At 39.4% G+C, this 20,523-nt stretch overlaps 2 protein-coding genes across 5 annotated transcripts; one reads left to right on the top strand and one right to left on the bottom strand.

Annotated features, from left to right (window-relative positions):
- Positions 1 to 339: 339 nt before the first annotated feature.
- Positions 340 to 14,356, bottom strand: slc5a6b (solute carrier family 5 member 6). 4 transcript variants are annotated; one of them, XM_028000422.1, is made up of 16 exons: positions 14,220 to 14,356; positions 11,589 to 12,049; positions 11,427 to 11,492; positions 10,782 to 10,833; positions 10,629 to 10,696; positions 9,330 to 9,484; positions 8,595 to 8,735; positions 7,509 to 7,638; positions 7,072 to 7,160; positions 4,984 to 5,096; positions 4,827 to 4,897; positions 4,668 to 4,754; positions 3,015 to 3,169; positions 2,831 to 2,937; positions 2,616 to 2,737; positions 340 to 1,293 (listed from the first exon to the last, which is right to left on the bottom strand). In XM_028000422.1, the coding sequence occupies exons 2-16, from the start codon at positions 11,934 to 11,936 to the stop codon at positions 1,159 to 1,161; spliced, it is 1,839 nt and encodes a 612-aa protein (XP_027856223.1). In that variant the 5' UTR covers positions 11,937 to 12,049; positions 14,220 to 14,356; the 3' UTR covers positions 340 to 1,158. The 4 variants fall into 4 exon arrangements, with proteins under 4 accessions (XP_027856223.1, XP_027856221.1, XP_027856224.1 ...); XM_028000420.1 differs by lacking the exon at positions 14,220 to 14,356 and adding an exon at positions 13,690 to 13,912; XM_028000423.1 differs by lacking the exon at positions 14,220 to 14,356 and adding an exon at positions 12,936 to 12,956.
- On the top strand, positions 13,939 to 17,990 carry cenpo (centromere protein O). Its single transcript, XM_028000424.1, has 6 exons — positions 13,939 to 14,103; positions 14,226 to 14,380; positions 14,775 to 14,925; positions 15,016 to 15,287; positions 16,291 to 16,447; positions 17,033 to 17,990. Exons 1-6 carry the CDS (start codon positions 14,082 to 14,084, stop codon positions 17,140 to 17,142), a joined length of 867 nt encoding a protein of 288 aa, XP_027856225.1. The 5' UTR covers positions 13,939 to 14,081; the 3' UTR covers positions 17,143 to 17,990.
- The last annotated feature ends 2,533 nt before the right edge of the window (positions 17,991 to 20,523 follow it).

Below are 20,523 nucleotides of genomic sequence, written 5' to 3'. Positions count from 1 at the left end.
GAGGGGTCAGGAGGTGCTGGTGCCTATGTCCAGCTAATGTTCCAGACGAGAGGCAGGGTTCACTCTGGAAAGGTCGCCAGTCTGTCTGGCAACACAGAGACAGACAGGACAAACAACCATGCAAAAATCTTTTTGCAAACTCCATGCAGAAAGACCCCGGGCCCGGAATCAAACCCAGGACCTTCTTGCTGCAAGGCAACAGTGCTACCAACTGCGCCACTGTGCAGCCCCTCTGAATGGACGTAAAAACTCTTAAGTCTTGTTGTCGGTGCTCCACAGAATGTAGATTACAAAGAGTATTTTATAAGTAATAAAATATATAATTAAAAAACGAGACACTTTTTATTACAAATCTTTAATCTTGTAGAAAAGAGGTTTTACAGTCTTAATTCCAGGACACAGTCTTAGAAGTAATTGGGGTGGCAAGTCTCACAGCTTTTGTAGTAGAGATGCGACAAATAATCGGCAAAAGACTTGAATCAGCGAGTTTGTCGTGGATCGTCTCTGATCAATCACATATCCGAAATTAGTTGAACATTTTTGGTCTATAAACACATCAACTTATTTTGAATTAATAGAAAAATCTGCCGAAGATTAGGCATATATGCAACAATGGATAAATGGAGACAACCTTGTACAGTAATTCATTTTCTGTTGCATTGAAAACTAGCACCTTGATAAAAAGAGACTCCAGCACAATGTTTTGGCTCTTGTGTTACAGTCGATTGTAAAGAGAATAAAAATTGTGATCAGCAGGTCAGCTTTCAAATAAAACCTGAAATCCGATCTATGGTGTAGTAGCGATTCTCAAATATTCAGTTTTGGTTTTTTTTATGGTTAAAAAGGATCAACTTGCTCATTCGCTCATTAATCTTTAATTTTTAGATAACATCACAGTGCACTTTCACAAGTATAAAGACAATCTATTAAAACATTCAAGCAGCTGACTGGAACGGAAACATACTGTAGCGTTCTACAAAACCGTCTCCACTGTGAATCACTCAGACACACACAAAAAAAATAAAAAAGCAGTCTGGAGCTGCTGCTGAGGCTCATAGTGCAAACCTGACAAAAATCTCTCACCCCGAAGGAAAGGCATCAGCTCCGCTCCAAGTGCTTTATGTTCCCAGAGATTTCCGTCCTCGTGCGTGGACGACGTCACACCGCTGTTTCGTGCTCGATAACACGAGAGTCGGCGTCAGGCAGCAAAATCTGCTGCTGCGATGGCGTGTGTTGCCCACGGGCGGCTCCGTTGCTTTCTTTGTCTGAACCTGGCCCTTGTGGGGATGGGATCTTAGGACAACAAGGAAAAAAATGATATTAAAGCAGAGACACAGATAGAATTGATTTGGATGGGTTAAGTTTCAGAACCATGTGAGTGACTTTATTCAGTCAACACTGTACCTGTGAAATGACCTCACTTTTGACTACAAAAGAACGTGGTGCGCAGAAGAGTTGACGGTTGAAAAGGTCTTGTTGGTATGAGGAGTCTCTGCTGAAACGATGCGTTTGCTTTTTGTCTGACGTTGTGGAGCCCAATATGGTAAACCGTCTAAACTTACCTGAGGAGTTTCAGCTGCAGCTCTACTGCTCTTTTGTAAGTTCTCTGACGAGTATCATCATGCAGCAAATTCATTTCTACATCTGAGCTTGGAGAAAACTTGCGTGGATTTCAATCCCTGGAAGGACAGGAACCCGTTCTACATGCAGGGCTGGAACTAACGATAATTTTTAGAAATGATCTGTTCCATCGATTATTCTGACAATTAATCGATTAATTGGATAAATAAAATTTGCCACATTCCTACAATATTTGAAATACATTAAAGAATGCAAATAAACAGCTAGTTCAATTCATTTTTTTAATATATATATATATATATATATATATATATATACACATATATTTTCCCCAAGATGAAATAAGATAGTATTCCTTTACGATTAATCATTTATAGCCCTTTCTGCTTGACTTAATATCAGTATAGTGTAGAATTATTAAATGGATTAATAAATGGATAACCAAAGGTGACAATAGGACATATTTTTAACAGAATTTTAACAGTATGAAGCTAAAACTATGCTACTTGAGTTCCGGGTAGAGCATATTTATAGACAAAGAACATTTTTACATCTCAAATGCAAAATGTATACATTTTTCTGTACAGCTTTAGCTTATTTAAAATCTGAGGGTGTTGTTCTTTAAGCAAATTAAAGTAACAATTAATGGATTATTAAATTAGCTGAGGATTATTTCAATAATCGATTAATCACGATTAATAGTTTCAGCTCTATTTACACATTTTCCCTCTATGAAATGACAGACCTGTAATTGTTTTTTAAATTTTCCTACAATCTTTATCCAGGTTGATGGAAGGCATCAGTTGCTCTAGTCATTGCTGATCTCTTTCCATCTTGATGTTGTTTTAACACAAAAGGTCACACTGATTGACAAAGGTCAAATAATCAATTGTATTTAGCAACTGGTTGCTACCTGACTTCTTAAATCCAAGAGAAGCGCCAAGGGTGTACTTACTTTCCATCATTAATAGTCGTTGAAAAGTTTATGCCTGACTTGGTGTTTGTTTTTGTGGGAAACTTTAATCTATACTTACAGCCGGTCTCAGAGGAGTCACGCAGCAGACCTTCTTCTTCATGTGTTCGGGCAGAAAAAAAAGCAGTTTTCCTAATAACGGGTAGACTGTTCCAGGCGTCGCCTCCCCTTCTTTCATTGGGCCTTGGCAAAAACACAAACGTTTCAAAGTTTAACGTGAAGAAACGTTTCACATTAAAGTGAGGCGGCACGAGTAAATGTCACAGTTCTGCATACCTGTGAGAAAGCTGACGGTCAGCCCGATGAGGATGACTATGAGGCAGCTGAAGCCGGCGTACCACATGTAGGACAGAGAATAAAACCTGTGCAGCCCCGTGGGCCGGCTGAAGAGCAAAGAGTTGATTTAGTCGCGAGATAAAAAGTCACCGGTAACACTCGGCGTTAACGGCGGCAGTCCGACCTCGTTGCGTTGCCGATCGCCGTCTGGAAGACGGCGGTTGTGTTGACGTGGCAGCGGGGCGGCAGCCGCTTAGCGCCAGAGCTGCGGGTGACGATGCTGCCGATGCCGACCCAGAAAGCCCCGACCAGACCTGCGCCCAGACCGGCCACCGCACCCTGGAAACAAAGGACAGAAACTGTATGTGAACGACTGAATGAACTTCTTCTATTTGTGTTTGCCTGGAATAATTACTGACGGGAGTAAAGTCATTTAATAAATTAAATATAATTTTACATGGATGTGCCACCATTCAAATAAAAACTGATTTGTTCTGACTTTCAGAATAAGATTTAAGCAAACAACTGTGATGCTAAAGTTGTGCTCATGTGGCCACATAAAGAGCAACGCTATAGGCCGAATTTGGCCTTGGGTTTGACACATGTAGTACAGGGGGACATGGGAAACATGTAGAAGACGGAACACATCATCCACAGTAAACCGATGTGGTGCTGCTAAATGATTGAATAAATACACATAAAAGCTCAAAAACAAAGATATTTATTGTTTTTAAACTTGTTATTCAGGTTATTCAACCATCAGGCAGGCAAAGAGCTACTATTATGAAATATTGTTTTGCTTCTGCACGACAACAATAAAGGTATTCTGATTCTGATATCCATTCAGCCTCTAAGTGTTTCAGGAACATCTGATCATTCATGGAGCTTCTCAGAGAAAAATCTTTCTTTAAAAATGTGAAGTGTGGACACTAACTTTAGTGCTGTGGACGTCTGTGCTGCTCCAACACGTTTAGCATCGAGATGCTATCTTAAAATAGCTTTGCCGACAGGCCAACTCCTTTTAGCACAACTTGAAAACGACAACAGTGTTTTCCAGCGTCCGAACACATCGTTTTCTGAGGCAAAAATTACCCCTCTGTGTGCCAAGAAAAGCGGCTTCGTCTGTCGCTTGTTGTTTGCGGATGTCGCATGTGCGTCAGATTTACAGGCGTACCAGAAACTCAATACTTAGGTCCCGGCTCAGGACTTTTCTATGCAAAGAAAAGAAAAATGCAATTATCTGCGTTAAGGTTTTATGTAATTAATTCATTAATTAGTTGATTAATTATTTAATCACATATTAAAGTTATGATGCAGGTTTAGATTAACCCTCTAAACGGAGTGCCGGCGATCCAGACAAATTTGTGGTACCGTAATCCCGCCACACTTTGCGCTATATGTATACATATAAAAATTCCAACGGTTTCTGAAAGGAGAGACGTTGCGCTTTCTAGACAATATCAGGTTGTTACGGTAATTTCATCCCCGCTGTAGCAAGGAGTGAAATTAATCTGAGGGGAGCTCTTTTAATAGACGGTAAATTGTGAAAATAACTTGCTAGATTTTGAAAGTTCCAGTTGTTGTGGATAAATGTGGAGATATATATTTACTCACAGAACATTTAAAGAGCAGTGTACAATTAAAACAAGCAAAAAATATCCAAGCAGAGATTTTAAATTTAGGAAATAAAGGATTAAAGCATAATCAAGTGTTAGAATGGCCCAGTCAAAGTCCAGACTGAAATTAATGTGAGAAAGTTTAAGGTGTTCTCATATTCATATTGTTTACAAGCTCACGACTAAACATGCAAAACCAGGTCAAATGAATGTCGGCTTACGATGGAGTTGGCCCATGGGAAGAACATCCCGAGGCAAAACAGGCCGAGAATGGGTCCGCCAACCACCCCGAAGATTTTTAAAGCTACCTGCAACACAAAACATGAGCGCTAATCCACACAAAGTTACTAAGGAATAATCAGATCAAACGCTGAGCTCACCAGTAGGACTGAGTCGCCCAGGAGATGAGTCAGGTAGGCCATGGCCAAGCAGAGCAGCCCGTAGGACGCCGCTTAAGGTAGAGCCACATCATGAACCGTGAATGAAAGTAAAGCTAAAACTTCACCTTGGCGAGGTTTACAGCCGAAAGGGGCTCACCTAAAGCTTTGGACAGGAGCGTCGCTCTCTCCTCTGACATAGAAGGGAAATGCGGCTTGATGAGATCTTCCATCGTCACGGTGGCCAGAGAGTTGAAGGCGGACGAGATGGTGCTGAATGGTGGAAGCAAAACATAAACCCATGAACGTCTTTTCTGTTTTTTGCGATGTTAAAAGTTGTGCAAATCCACAACAGCTGAACAGGTTTTCAGGTTTAATTTTTGTGTGTGTGAAGCAACGTGATCACCTGATATGGTTTTCATTGTGAAGACCGTATCGGGTTATCGCTAAACGGTTTCCACTCTGGCACTACACACACTTCTGTTGTTAACATGATGAATACAGGACAAACTCGGCGTCTGTGTTGTCTCCTATTACAAAAGCGACAATGTTTCGGTTTCCAATGGAAAACTTTGTAATAAAAGAGGGTTGTTAACAGACCCATTCATGTAAATTTCTTGTAAATCAATGGGAAATCAAACTTTTACTTCAGCGTGTGAATGCCACGCAATTCTGCCTTCACACAAAAGATCCCTTTTAGCTTCATGTTCCTCATTTTCTTTCATCATCCTTGATGATGATCCCCCAGGTTGTTCAGTTTTAGTTGTAGGACTTTATTACTATTAAATAATTTTTTTCTTATATAAATCCACATTTCAGATTGAAGCAAAACTCTTTTTGAACTTCTTTGTTAAAAGTGAAGGATCTGGTCCCTTACATGATGAAAGTGATTTTAAAACTTGACATGCAGCAACATGGTGGCTGTCAGTCCACTTGTATAAAAAAGTCAGATGTATGTCTTCTTAAAGGTGCAGTACGTAACTTTTATTTAAACTTTTTTTTTTTTTTTACATATTTGTTGAAAATGTCACTATCTCGTGACAGGATATTATGAGTCAGATAATATGCAGGAAAAAAAATCAAGCTCCTCTGCCTTTTCCCAGTGCAAACTGGAAACAACCAATCAGAGCCAAGCAGAGGGTTTTAGAGCTGTCAATCACTCTCCATGTGGTGCTACTCATCCTCCCCTCGAATCTTGATTAAAGTCATAATTATTTTTTTTCAGTCACCCTAACCCTCTTCCCTACTTCTCTAATATATATTTTTTATTTATTTTTGCACCTCCACCCATACAAATTGCTACAGATCTAAATGCTTTCTATTAATTTGGACAATAAAATCTTATTTTTTAGCTTTGTCCAGAATAACTGATCCAATTACCAGTGACAAACATAAAAGAAAGCCTAACAGCATGCTAACTTTCTGTTCCAGAAAACGCCTCCTCCTTAACTGGATAACTGAAAACATTTCCTCTGAGAATTCTTGTACTATAGTACTTTATATATTGGCGTATATTACTTTGCATTGTACAGATAATCCACAATCTAAGTGCTATCTCCTTTTGGTGTAGTTCTTTTCACATGGAACTAACTGTGACTGTAACTAGCTAAATTAAATCACAGTTCCTTTGTTTTACAATGAAACAATTTCTATGTTTTATATATTTGTGTCTTGGTTTGATTTGTTTTAGTACTGTGCAGCACTTTGGTGAAACACATTACTTTCTTATGTGCTTTAGAAATAAAATAGGATTGGTAGAAATTTTAGGGTTTATTTTTCTCCAAAGGGTAAAAGTAAAGTAGGTTTTGCAGCTCTTAATAAATTTGACTTAATTGTGGGCTGCGTTAGTTGTTTTTTTTTTTACCACACATAGTTTATTGCATTTTGGTTTCACCAAAGTTACCATGAGCCTCCAGGCTGCTTCTCTGATTAACACTCTCAGTCAAATTATGTTGGTTGCAAATTTTTACCACATTCACCTCTGCAATGGCTAAAACGTTCAACTCTATGCGGACGATAATGTGAAAATACAGATATTTTCTAAATGTATTCTTTGTGTGGGTGTGTGCGTGTGCGTGTGTGTTTTCAAAACTCATCCAGACCTGGAAAAACAAATGCAAAAAAAAAAAAATTGTAAACTTTTCAAAAGCATGCAAAGAAAAACAACTCGGCATTTGCAAAAGTAAACACACGGCTGCCGATAAGGAGGGCTGATTAGAAAAATCTGATACGGCGGAAAGTCCCGTACCTGAGCGCCGCGCTAAAAAGACAAGCGACAAACAGTCCGGGCAGTCCAGGCAGGCCTTGCAGCATGTCCATCACGAAGTATATCACCATCTGTTTGAGGCAAAGCTGACGTCAATGCTTCCTGGAAGCTTCGGGGTTTTTGCATATGATGTATTTAGTCAATAGAAACCACAAAACAAATGTGACATGACCCCTGTCAGCAAACAGACTCCATATTTAAGTCACATGAAAAATGCGATGTGACCGTTACTGTTGCACATGCAAATACCCAGGCTGTAGTATTTGCATTTTTTTGAAGTTTAAGAACTGTCAGGTCACATTTTTTTACAATTTTAGTTGAAAGTCGGGTTCTTTCTATACTACATTCGTGTATTCTAAAGAAAAAATAAATTTAAAAAAATGTCTGGAGGACATATGATGGAAAGAGGGGGGACTCACTGCGTCTCTGGAAGAGCTGCCCAGCTTCTCAGAAAAGTCCTCTCCACAGTAACGTGCAAACATGACAAGGCCCATGATGCAGCTCAGACCCAGAGCCAGCTGAAGGGAAGGAAACACCATGTAGCACGACCTGCTCACACACACACACACACACACACACACACACACACACACACGCACACACACACACACACACACACACACACATACAGCAAAGATGGAAAAGGTGAAACATTTTTACTAAAAGATCCCCCATTAAAGTTGTCTAGAATCCTTCTTTGACAGAAAAACACTTTCATTCCATCTAGGATTATTGTAAAATGCTTCCATTTCAAAGTTTTGCTGCAACTGATGACAGTGAAAGAGGAAGAGTGGAAATTTTGTTCTTATTTTTTTAAAGGACAAAAAGAAAAGGAAATTAAAGGAGAGAAGAAAAAAAAAAGAAAGGAGCTGTTTTTTATTTGCAATCTGATGAGAGCTCATGGATGAAAACTTAAGTGATCATCAGTTTTACTGGAAATAAATCTGCTAAAAGCAAACCAGTGTTTGGTCCTGAACTGTAAACAAATACTGCAAACCCACGTGTTGGGAAATCGGAAACCGGAACCGTAAAATTCATTCAGATAAACCCTGATTACAGCTTAATCTGCCCATCTACTCAAGACGTTATCTGTGTGGTAAGTCCATCAGCGCCCCCTGGTGTACAAACTATTAAACCCCTAATGCTTCTTGCCTCACACACTTTCTGGGAAAATCTACAGTGCAAAATGTTCTAGAACGTAAACATTTCTGAATTTTTTTCTAGAAAGTTTTCGACCTTGCAAACTCAAATTTTTTTTTTTCTAAAACATTTCCGAGATTGATTTGAAAATTTCTGAGTTCACAATCATGCACTACTTTGTGTTTCATTAAAGAACATTCTGATAAAATACTTTCAGGTTTGTGGTTGTAATGGGCCAACATGTGAAAAACCTCCACGGGAAGCTGGAAATTGATGTAAAGCTCTTTAGTCTGAGACCATGGAAAACTATTCAGATTAATTTGTACACAAATAACTGATGATAATAATAATAAAAACAAAAATACCTCACAGCTTCTTTTTCTGTCCGCGCGCTGAGATATCTTTGGACCTGAGCCTGGTTGACTCCGTACAGGGACAGCATGAGGAAAACCCCGCCGACCCCCAGAGTCCAGAAGGTGTGTCTCTCTGTGGGATCCGGGTTCAAGCTCAAACAGAGAAAAACGTTTTTAAATTAGGGTTTCGTTTAGGCCTGCAACTAACAACTATTTTAGTTCATCTGACATTTAATCTGATTTTAAAGTTTTTTTTGGCACATTCTGTAGATTTTTCATTTAACCACTTAACCTTATTTTATACAGCATTAGAAATACATTTTTAAAATATACACAAACAATTCACTTTGCTCAACAATACTTCTAGCATCAACACGTGAAAAGCTCGGCCCTTTCTGATCTGTTGATTAATTTGGATAACCAATTATTAACTGCAAAAAAAAAAAGATGCTTATTAGGTGAATTATTTTTTTTTTTTTTATTTGAACCAGGTGAAGCTAAAACTATGCCACATGAGGAGTATGGGTAGAAATAATTTACAGACAAAAGTGTTTTTTTTTGTCTTAAATGCAAAATGTGTATATTTCTTTTATGGTTTCGTCTTAATTACCGCCATGTGTTGTGTTGTTTGTTCAGCAAACGGCCTCTTTTTTGAATCTGCATGCACCAGTTAACAATAAATCAATTACTAAATTAGCTGACGTTTATTTTAACAATGCTCAAGGCCTTAGCATTCACTGAACTCACTCCAGTCCAGAGAGGCGGTTTCCCTCCTTCACTTTCCTCCAGACCTCCGACATTCCTCCGGTCCGCTCCACTCCCACAATGATGACGGCGATCTGGCCCGCGAACATCACGAGGGTCTGAAAGACGTCTGTCCAGATCACCGCCTTCAGGCCGCCCTGCGAGGAGCAGAGCGGAAACATCCGGTCAAACCTAACGGCCAGATCCAAACGGCAACGCAACAGTCTCAGGAAATGAGAACGGAAGACTTGGAAAAGTATTCAAACTGTTTCCAGGACTTTTCTGCAAAAGCCTGGCGCAATAAGCAATTAATCGCATGATAGATTAAAATTTCCATTCTCAAGATTACAATTTTTAGAAGGGCAATTTTGTTTACAGAGACTTCGTTGTCCTTTTTATTTACGTCTATGTTGCGTGTGTGTGTGTATTTTCCCATTTTATTTATTGTTTTTGGTTGTTGTGTTTAATTTTGAATGTTTAAAATATCTTCCAGGTCCAGTGTGGACTGTTGTGTACAAAATTAAAGGCTATCAGTCTGTGGGAGGACGAACATGCATTGTTATGCCATTGTCAATATATTACCTGACAATTGTATCAAAACGACAATATTGTCATTTATCGCAATAAGTGCTGGGACAATTTATCATCTAGCAGCATTTATCGTGACAGGCCTAGTCATGCATTTATACATTTAAGACTCGTGATTAATATATTTCAGGACAACTTAATTATTTTGGGTTTTTTTTTAATGGATGCAAACACCCTGCTGGTTATTCTGCTTATGAGTGGAAATCATTTAAATCGCTCTTCCCTGAGGTACATCTCTCCTGGAATTGGTGGCATATTGAATTCATGTTGTTATAAAATGAGAAGCGATATTACACAAAGTGCCTTAGGAGCACGTTATTATCCAGTGAGAGAGACTCTGGCACCGCGCCTGAGAGATCAAACTAGACTGAGTAGAGGTTACGCTTTCCCTCTTTCGCTGCCCCAGAAGAGGCATTTAGCTGTCAATCTGAAATGTTTTCAGATCTTTGAAACCTTAAACAAGAGTAATTTGTTAGTATTCTGCAATCATTTCCACACAAAGTCTTCCAAGAATGAAGGGTGTTATTTTACGGACGTGGTCACAGCATTAAATCTCAAAAACAGACACATTTCTGCTGTTTTACAAACACGGGAAATGTTTGTTGCATAATTTGGTTTATTAACTGAAAGGAACGACTACTCCACATGCTAACATCATTGCTCCGGACAGAGAGTTCTCATCAGTCAGTTCTCTCAACATTCAAGTCAACTCACCAGTGTCGTGTATAAAGTGCACACTAGTCCGGTAACCAGCACCGTTCCCCAAAGCTGAAATCCGGTAGCTGAAATTAAAACACAGCAACATCCTGAAATTCGTTTCGAACTCCAATTTAATGAATCAAATTAAAAACATAAAACTTTTCATACCTGCATTTAGTGCGAAAGCAGGCGTGTACACACAAACACCCATATAGATAACCTTAAATCAAGTTAAGAGACAAATCAGAAACTGGAGTGTTTTAAAGAAGAAAAAAAACAATAAAATACACAATACACCCTACATGCTTTTTACCCTGCACTGATTGGACAGATTTTGCCTAGAGATCCAGTAAAAACTGCTTTGAGTTCTTTGCAAATAAAAATGGACTAAAATACAGAAAATGTTGACTGCATTGCCTGTAAAGACAGTTTATTGACTCAGTGGGAGCGAATAAAAATGCATGCCACATTTTTCTGATTTTTTGGGGGGTTGCGGGTGTGTTGGGGAGGATGGTTGCAGGTCTATCAGAGGGCAACACATGACAGGAAATCCTGAACTAAATACCTACACCTCAGAGCAACCTAGAGTGGCTGTATCGGCTCTAAGAAGAGTTAAAAACTTGACCCTTAACGTTCTTAAAGTTCAAAGGATGGTTCCTGCATTTTGCATAATCACAAAAGAATTTCCATAAACCTTCACTATGTCACAGCTGGATTTCCGTTTTGGCCCATACAAGTCTCAGGTGATGTTATACAGGTTATTTTACCAAGAAAACTTTACAGGACGGCTGACTGGTATCAGAATGCACCCACCATTTGAAAGATAAACGTCAACGTTCCACATATCCGCACTACTTTGCTGAACCGTAGCTCCAGATACTGCAAAACAAGAACAACAACGCTGACTTATTGCGCACGTACGGCTGACATAAACGGACGTGGGTTTTTTTTGGAGGGGGAGGGGGGTTAACACACCTGGTAAGCGCTGGAGAGCTTCAGCCTGTATAACAATGGAATGAAAACATGAGCAGGAATCAAAAGCCCCAGAATGTAAGCGCAGCCGATGAACCAGTACTGGGTGCCGTGAGTGTAGATCTCGGCCGGGACGCCGATGATGGCCACGGCTGATTGGAAGGAGGCGATGAGCGACAGTGAAACGGGGAGACACCGCATGCTCCTGTCTGCCATCAAGAACTCCTGCGTGGTGCGCTGGCGGCCCCCGGACAGGGCGTAGTACAGCCCGATACCCACAGAGGCGGCCAGTAGAAGGGCAAACACGACGTAGTCCACGGCTAAAAAGTGCTTTTGATCGGACGGGTCCATCTTGGTTTGCTTCCTGGGCCGGAGAGTTCAAGTGGCTCTTTGTGTTGCTCCTTCGTGCGAATCAGAAACAACGCTTTTCTTCACACCCAGTCAGTCACAAGAATCCAGAAAGCCTAGAGAAAAAAAAACATGAAATATGAGAATTAAAAATGTAATGATGCCAAACAAAAAGCAAGAAAATGGTAAAGGGAGGAACCACCAACTCTTTTGGAGCGAATGGATATAATATATGAAGTCTATGCAATGGATCTACTGATTTTATACCTCAGATATTCCTCAGAAAAATGCAAACAATATCTGAATAACAGACACATTTTCTGTTGTTTTTTACAATTAGTTTGTTTGTGTCCGTCCAAAAATCTCCAGAAAAAAAATAAGAAAACTACATAACTGCAGTTTTAAAACGTTTCTTTAAATGTAGTACAAAAATGGGTTTTGTTGTGATTTAGTTAGCTTATCAACACTATATGAACATTACAATCTGTCACAGACAAGGTCATGTCACTTCCTTGAAACTGTTATCTCACCAGCTTGGAAGCAGAGAAAGCTGGAAACTTTAATTTTGTTTAACTCTAAATTAACTAGGAAGGTCAAAGGCAACTTTATGTTTTTTAACTATCTAGTATAAATATAAAATTGACAGTCAGAATGGCTCCTGATGCCCTACAAGAGAGCCAAATGACAGCTTTAAGTAAAAGAAAAAACATACATAAAATTTCTCATTTTTAAGAGACTTTGTGCGGCCCTCAAAATACAACACGTGACTAAGTGCAGCTAGTACACTGATCTTACCGCTATGCTAAAAAAGAAAAATACACTGTTGTACAATTTATCAACAAAAGAAAAAAAAACAACACCCACCAATGCTTAACTGTCTTCCAACCACAAAAATACGTACAAAGACGACATTTTTCCAAGGTACAAATCGTAAAAAGTACAGTCGTTTACTTTCACCTAAGTGCCTAAATTCTTGTTGGCAAGGTTACCGGAGAAAAATACCTCAAAGATAGTTTGCTTCCAAGAGCGCTCACTCGGTCATGTTTCTGAAAATGCAATATGACAAAAAAAAATCCTTGTAACACTCTGATCAAATTTCAAACCTCTAAAATTGTAACCACTTTTAGCATTAATTTAGTCATGCCATTAGCTGACTAAGAACCTATTTGCCAACTTATTAGTTTAACTTACTGTCACTATGAACTAATAGAGTATTTGATTGAATGGCATAACTGACTTTGTTGTCTAGTACGATGCAGATTTTGTTACATTGTCACAAAGTCTAACTTTTATTAGAGAAAAAAAAACAACCAGGCTATGCTCTTCAAAAATACCTCAAAGCTTCCTAACGGAGGCATTATTATTCTTTGCAGGGTATAATAAAAATATAATGGAAAACTGAGCCTTGTCAAATTTACTTTAATTAATTTAAGATGATTTAATAAAAAGAAAATAAAAGTTTGACTATTTTTATCACCCCACTGACTTACTATTTTTTGATTGCCAAGGAAACTGACCTGTGCACAATAAGGTTGTCTGGGTGTTAAAATATTAAAAAGTGCAAAACGTGTTTCAACTTTTATGCTTATTAATATCTGTGATAGCCTAATAAATCTCATCTAAAAAGCTCACCAACCAGCTGCAATAAGCTCATTAAAACATACACTTAAAACAAATACATCTGAACAGTAATAGTAAATCAGCAAAGTGTTTGTAAAAAACGTCCAGGAAGTAAATATAATGCAGTTGGACTCACCTTTAGTTGAAGGGAGCACTGGGTCACATTCAGTAAACACATGTTTGTGGGACATTCAGGAGCTCTAAACGTGTCAAATGCAACTTGTTTGCGCATGAGCATCAGTGCAGTGGCCACATATTGCAGAAAGTTGATCTCCCTGTTTTAATTTCTTCTACTGAAAACGTTTAACGCCGAGTTCACCTTTTACCTACACAGCCAGTCTGAGCTTCGACTCCATGTGATGAAAACTGTTGTCGTTTCTCTTCCGGCAGCTTCTGACGTCAGGGCGGGGCAGCGTGCGCACGCAACAACCGCGAAAATTAAAAATAACAACAATAAGTACTGGATATTTTTCGTTTGAGTTGCTAATTTAGACGTAGCCGAATTAACAAGGAAAAAGGTGGAGAAACATGGAGGGAGCGTCGACGAGAGGTAGAACCAGAACCTGAAAGCTAGCTTATTGTTAGCTTGAAATAACTTTGCTTCTGCGATGCTAACATATTAGCCGTCGCTGAATTCATTTCAGGGTTTACGAAAGTGTTTCTTACCTCCAGGTGTTTTGAGCCACCTGAGTCTGCTGGAAGTTCAGGCCCGCAGCCGGGGGAGTCAGGTCCCACAGCAGCCGAGTCGAGTGAAGGAGCTAAAGGCTAAAGTTGAAGCGTTGACCTCGCAGAGAGATCAGCTGAAGGCAGAGCTGCAGATACACAAGGTTCTTCTTCTTCTCTTCTTCTGAGGCTCTGAGACAATGTTGTACTCTTCAAAAACGTATTTAGACATTGCACACAATTATGCTGTAATATTTTCTTGTTGCCTCTTTGATTCTGGTTTGTAGCTGCAGAATTTTGAATATACAGAATTTTCCTTGGCCAGCAGGATAAAAGATTTTGGGCCTGAAACAAAAGCGTGGTATTTTGTTTTTTGTCTCCTTCATCCATTAGTAATCTTATTTCTTTAATTTAGAGATGGAAAATTATAAGACTTTTTCAGTGAGACTCAAAGCAAAAATCACAAGTCTCAACTCCCTCAAAGCCTGACCTCAGAGCTAAGCCACAGCATCTTTGAGTAAATCATATTTTGTCTATGTTTGCCTCCCCCTCTTACAGAAGCTCCAGAAACTGAGAGCACCTGTAGACAAACAGCGAGTAGATGGAGAAGACGAGGAAATGGACGTAGACTCGGAGAGCTCAGAGTTGTTCCACCTGATGGCCAGACACTCTGAGCTGATGGATCTTCTTCATGCTCACAACCTCATTGGTAACGATAACATATGAATTAAATTTTTTCATTTTTTCGCTACCTAATTGCTGTTATTTATTCGCCGACTTTATTTGCTGATGTCGCCAGGTGGGTATGACGCCATCACAACAAACAGAGGGAAAAGCATGTGCTTCTCTCTGGCGACCCAGTACGAGGGTGTATATTTGGACACCTACAACCTGGAGCTCAACCTGAAGCCAAACGTTAGGATCAGCCGCCACAACATCCCGCCTTTCATTCCTCTGAACAGCCTGGCTGAGCAGAGCGACTTGCAAACCGACGTCAGGGCTTTTCTGGCCACAGTCAGCCAGCATCTTAATGCGTTTGCAGGCCGCAGGCAGCAGCTGAAGCTTGTGAAGGTGCCAGATTTATTTAAAATAATAGTGTACTGAATACTTTGGCTGCATGCATACCTTTTAAGCTGTGGCATAAAGTTTTCATAACTATGTCCTCTTCAAGAAAATAGTCAGTTCATTCCACCACTATGTTTCACATTATAGTTATGTTCTTTTGGTGTTATGTATTTGTGTGTAGCTTTGACTATGAATATTGGAATGTTCCTCCAAAACACAAACCTTGCTATAGTCTGAGCCACGGGTATTCAAAGTGAGGAGTGGCAGCCATTAGAGCAAAACTACAACTTTCAATTCTAAGTCTTAGTTTTTTAAAAATTAGATATTGTTGATGATTTTGGCCCATATGAGAAAAGGTCTCACAGTCTGCCCTAATCAGACTGTAAGAATAGAATAGAAGTCTACTCACTAAGCCGATGGTCACCTTAAAGGAATCAAAGTAAAGCTACAAAATTACATGAGCAGAATAATAACAGCAGTATACTTAATTAAAAAGACACTAGAATCAACAGCAGCAAGCCAAAAGGTAAGTGGTAAGATGAAGGTTAAGAAAAATATAAAAAAATAAGACATTGTAGAGTAAGGGTAAATTTATTACATTCCAGAATAAGAGAAACATTGGAATGAATTGGATGATTTCTATTTCAGAGAAGGCCTCTTTCCTGCTTCCTCACCCAGATGTGAAGAATACAGAGAATAGTTTAATGTTGAACACAACTAGCATTTGTTAGAAATTGTTCACACTCTCTTAGTGTTGTGGTTGGCAACACTAAGTTGACCAAATGTTGGTCAAATAGACTATTTATCAGTGTGCACACGTAGGTATTTTGATCTTAACCACTAACAGATTTGTCATGGTTTTCTAACATACAAAAACCTGTTTGTTTTTTTAATAGCGGTGCGTATACCTTTAAGAGCCCATTGAAGAGTCTTAGTTACAGTAATAGAAGAGCTGAAACTTCTGGTTCTGAATGAGTATGCTGATATTTGCCTCTTGCTTATGCTACAGGAGCAACACAAGTCCGTTGAAGTGATGGAAAGCAATCTGTTGTGTTCGATACTGGTGCTGATGTTCACTGTGCCCAAGAAGACACCCTTGCTCTGCACGTTGGAGTACACTGACCACACCAGGTGTCTTCCTACTCAAGTCCACCTGAACTGCGAAGGTAAGGTTATTGCACACTGTGATGAACATCGCATTGTGTTATATATTTTTCCTTTAGTTGTGATGTAATTATTGAACCTCTGATTCTGGGGGTAGACTTGAACCAGACGATCTGAGAGGGCTGGCTGGATGGATGATATGACAACATATCTTTGATGTATTTTGGTGCTGAGTCATACAATGATTTTTATAAACTAACAGAAATATTTTCAAGCCTATTCTCTACGCTACAGGGAGCCAGTGGGAGGACTTTAGAACTATTTTCGTAGTTTTAGAGCGAACGTGAGATCTCAAGATCTCTTGTTGGAATGTTGGTCCTTTAATCCTAGAACTGTTCTTCAGTTGATAGAAGACTGACTTTGTAATTGTCTTTATGTGTCCATGAAGGTTCAGGTCTGGATTCATGGCAACACCCAGAGTTCAGGCCTGATGAGTAGTTTGTTATATGTTTTTAGATCTAAAATATCCTGGTATTTTACATTTATTACTATTGCACGTGTAACTTTTTATATTCTCTCACTTAAACTAAAGTAAATTATTTTTGTAAGCTTACTGTAAAGTCTTTTACACATGTGCTCTTTTGCAGACGAACTGCTTCCCGACTCTCCGAAGTGGAAGAAAAACTGCAGCCTACTGATGGAGGTTCCTGTGCACAGAGCTTTAACGGCCATAAAGAAAGCTAGCGATATTATTTAATTTGTTCTCCAGTATGTAAATGATTACTGTTTGATGTACGTAATACAGGAGTTTGCTCAAAAGGTCGGTTTTGTGTAAAATTGACTTTTTTTAACCTTACAGCATGTCACAATGTTTTTCCCTCATCAGAAACTCGGTCGCGCTGACCTCCGTGATCTGAATTTTACCGTTAACAATCGGTAAAATTAGTTTCTGGCGTGGAAGCGTTCTGCAGGTGCAGCTGTGCTGTTTGTGCAACGTTTATAGTTTATTCTGGAGCTGCAGCGCCCCCTTCTGGTTCTAGACTCTTATCTCAATTCTCCCTTCAGCACAAGTCAACTATATAATTGTTCCATCATCTCCAAGAACTGAAAGAGGAAAACTGTTTCCAAATTTTCCTAGTTTTACTTTTCTTAAATGTTTTCTTTCTTGATTGTGTGCAGTTTTCATAAAACAGTTTAACAAGCAAATCTGCTGCCAGATTTGCAAGCACTTTGGCGGTTCAATAGCCCATTGATAGTGGGCATGTGCTGTCCACCTCTTATAATGGTGACATTATACTGTATGTTTGGGAAGAAATTAACACATCCAGTAACTAAATACACAGAATTTTGTTTTTCCAGATTAACACATGGATTGAGCATAAATACATGAATCACATTAGTCCATGAAACGTGTATGATTATGTCAAGAACAAACAAAGCTGGGGCGCCATCCATTTATTGTTTATGCCAACTTAATCCTTGTCCCTAAAGATTGTCTAAAAGGTTTATTTGATTTCAGGTTGAAAAAATTAGCACAAGGAAATGTTTTGATTTATTGATATTGGCATGCTCTGAAAGTGAAAATAATAAATGGTACATAATATATTTTATTTGTGTATGTGGTGCCTACTATTATTGATGAAATGAAGACAAAGTTGATGAAGCCTGAACACAAAGATAAACATTTGAAATGCTAATTTTGTACTCACAGTAAATGTGACGTAAACACCCTGCATCTTATGTCAGCAAATATCAACGAAAATCACATTACATGACTGAAGTGAGAGTCGGTGAAAAATATCAAGTCGTCTTGTAGTTTTTTGATTATGGTTTATAGATAGAGAACGCCCAAGTTTTGTCTCTGAAAATGAGAATATTGTAAAAAAAAATAATGATAATAAAAACATATTCATAGAAAGTTAAGAAACAGGGATAAGTGATGAAATAGGTTACAGATAATCTTGACCAGACTTCGAAGCAAAATCCATTAAAGCACGTGTCAAACTCCAGTCCTCAAGGGCCGCTGTCCTGCAGTTTTTAGATGTGCCACAGGTACAAAACACTGGAATGAAATTACTTAATTACCTCCTCCTTGTGCAGATCAGTTCTCCAGAGCTAATTATTCAGCTGTGGTGCAGCGGAGGCTCATCTAAAAGTTGCAGGACAGCGGCTCTTGAGGATTAGAGTTTGACATCCCTGCTTTAAAGGATTTGGGTAAGCTTCACAAGGGGTGGACTGAGAACCACTATACAAAAGGTACTCCAACATATGGGCTACAAATGTCCCAACACTTCATAGGCACAAGATACAAAGGTTATAAGCCTCTGTGAAGTCACGGACCTCTGTGACCTTATAGGCCTCTGTGACTTCATAGGCCTCTGACCTCATAGATCTCTGTGACGTCAGAGGCCTCTGTGACCTCATAGATCTCTGTAACCTCATAGAGCTCTGTGACCTCATAGATCTCTGTGACGTCATAGACCTCTGTGACCTCATAGATCTCTGTGACGTCATAGACCTCTGTGACCTCATAGATCTCTGTGACCTCATAGATCTCTGTGAAGTCATAGGCCTCTGTGACCTCATAGATCTCTGTGACGTCATAGGCCTCTGTGACCTCATAGATCTCTGTGACGTCATAGGCCTCTGTGACGTCATAGATCTCTGTGACCTCATAGATCTCTGTGACGTCATAGGCCTCTGTGACCTCATAGATCTCTATGACGTCATAGGCCTCTGTGACCTCATAGATCTCTGTGACGTCATAGGCCTCTGTGACCTCATAGATCTCTGTGACGTCATAGGCCCAAATGCCTTTGTGAGATGTTGCTGAAAAACAACAATAGTTGTTTGATGTTTTTCAGCAACAGAGGTAAATCCAATTATTTTGTCATTTATTGAAACTAAATAGTGGTTTCAAAGGTAAAGTAAGAAAAATAAAAATTTTAGAAGATAAAAACATAAACTGCAAATTTTTTAGATAAAGGAGAGGATATTTTTAAGAGAAAGCGACAATAAAAATTTTAAACTTAGCCTTTTTTTCTTGTTGTTTTTATATATTTTGTGTTTGGTTTTTCAAGTAAAACATAAAATGGCGAGAAAAAAAAACGGTTTTCAAAAAGATCTGAACATCTGTGCTTTTTTTTGTTAATGTTTTGTTTTTATATATTTTTTGTACCCCGCCAGGAGGCCTTTTTGTGGGCTCTAGTGTCCCTTATTTTTTGAAAGTAGGCTGACAGGAAAGGTGGAAGGAGAGGGAGAAGACATGCGGCAAATGTTGCCGGGTCCGGGAGTCAAACCCGCGACGGCCGCGTCGAGGACTCAAGGCCTCCAAACATGGGTCGCGCTATAACGGCATGCCCTTAATTCAGTTTTTTATCTTGTTTATATTTTCAACAGAGCTCAATAATACCTTCCACAGTTTTGATTTTTCCAATGTTCTTGTTGTGCACTGAAACTTTGGAACTCAAAGAACCTGTCTGTGCCATTTCTGTTGTTAGACTGAGCTGAAAGATTTCTTCTTTCGACTTCTAATGTCCTAAAATTTTGGACAATCCTGTTTACACTTTGTCCTCCAAACCTTTGTGGACCATGAACGCTGTTGGACCCTTGGTCTCTTGACTGCAACATATTCCCTCTGGACCTTGTCTGGTTCCATGAGTGATAATGTCCTTTCTGTTCCTGCTGTGGAAATTGTCTTTGGTTCAACGGCGGCCTTTTGTAGTGGTTACTGTGGCCATTTGCAAAGTCGTTGCCAGGATTGCGTTGATAAAAGTTTGTAATTTGTAGTTGTCTGAAGTTGGGTCTACTATCCTCTGCATGGAGCGGAGCAGTGACCCTAATCTTCTCAGGATACTTTCTCTGAGTTTGTACCTGGGGGAAACTCTTTTCGCTGTTGAATCCTTCATTTCTTTGATGCCCACCACTGAATCTGGTGTTGGACCTTTTCATAGAGTTGCTTCCATAATTCTGTTGCTTTGAAGCAGCCATTCTGGACCAGTGTGGTTCCTGTCTTTTCGACAAGTCAGAAAAATCCCTGCAGGGGGTCCCAGCTTGACTTTTCTGAGACTGCAAACTTACCAGTTTTCTGTCCACTAGTGTCTCCTCAGTGCAGTCCATGGATTCGTCTTCCATCACT

This window comes from Xiphophorus couchianus, chromosome 19 (genome assembly GCF_001444195.1).
Source record: "Xiphophorus couchianus chromosome 19, X_couchianus-1.0, whole genome shotgun sequence".
Classification (NCBI taxonomy): domain Eukaryota; kingdom Metazoa; phylum Chordata; class Actinopteri; order Cyprinodontiformes; family Poeciliidae; genus Xiphophorus; species Xiphophorus couchianus.
This window is presented reverse-complemented; position numbering and strand designations above follow the sequence as displayed.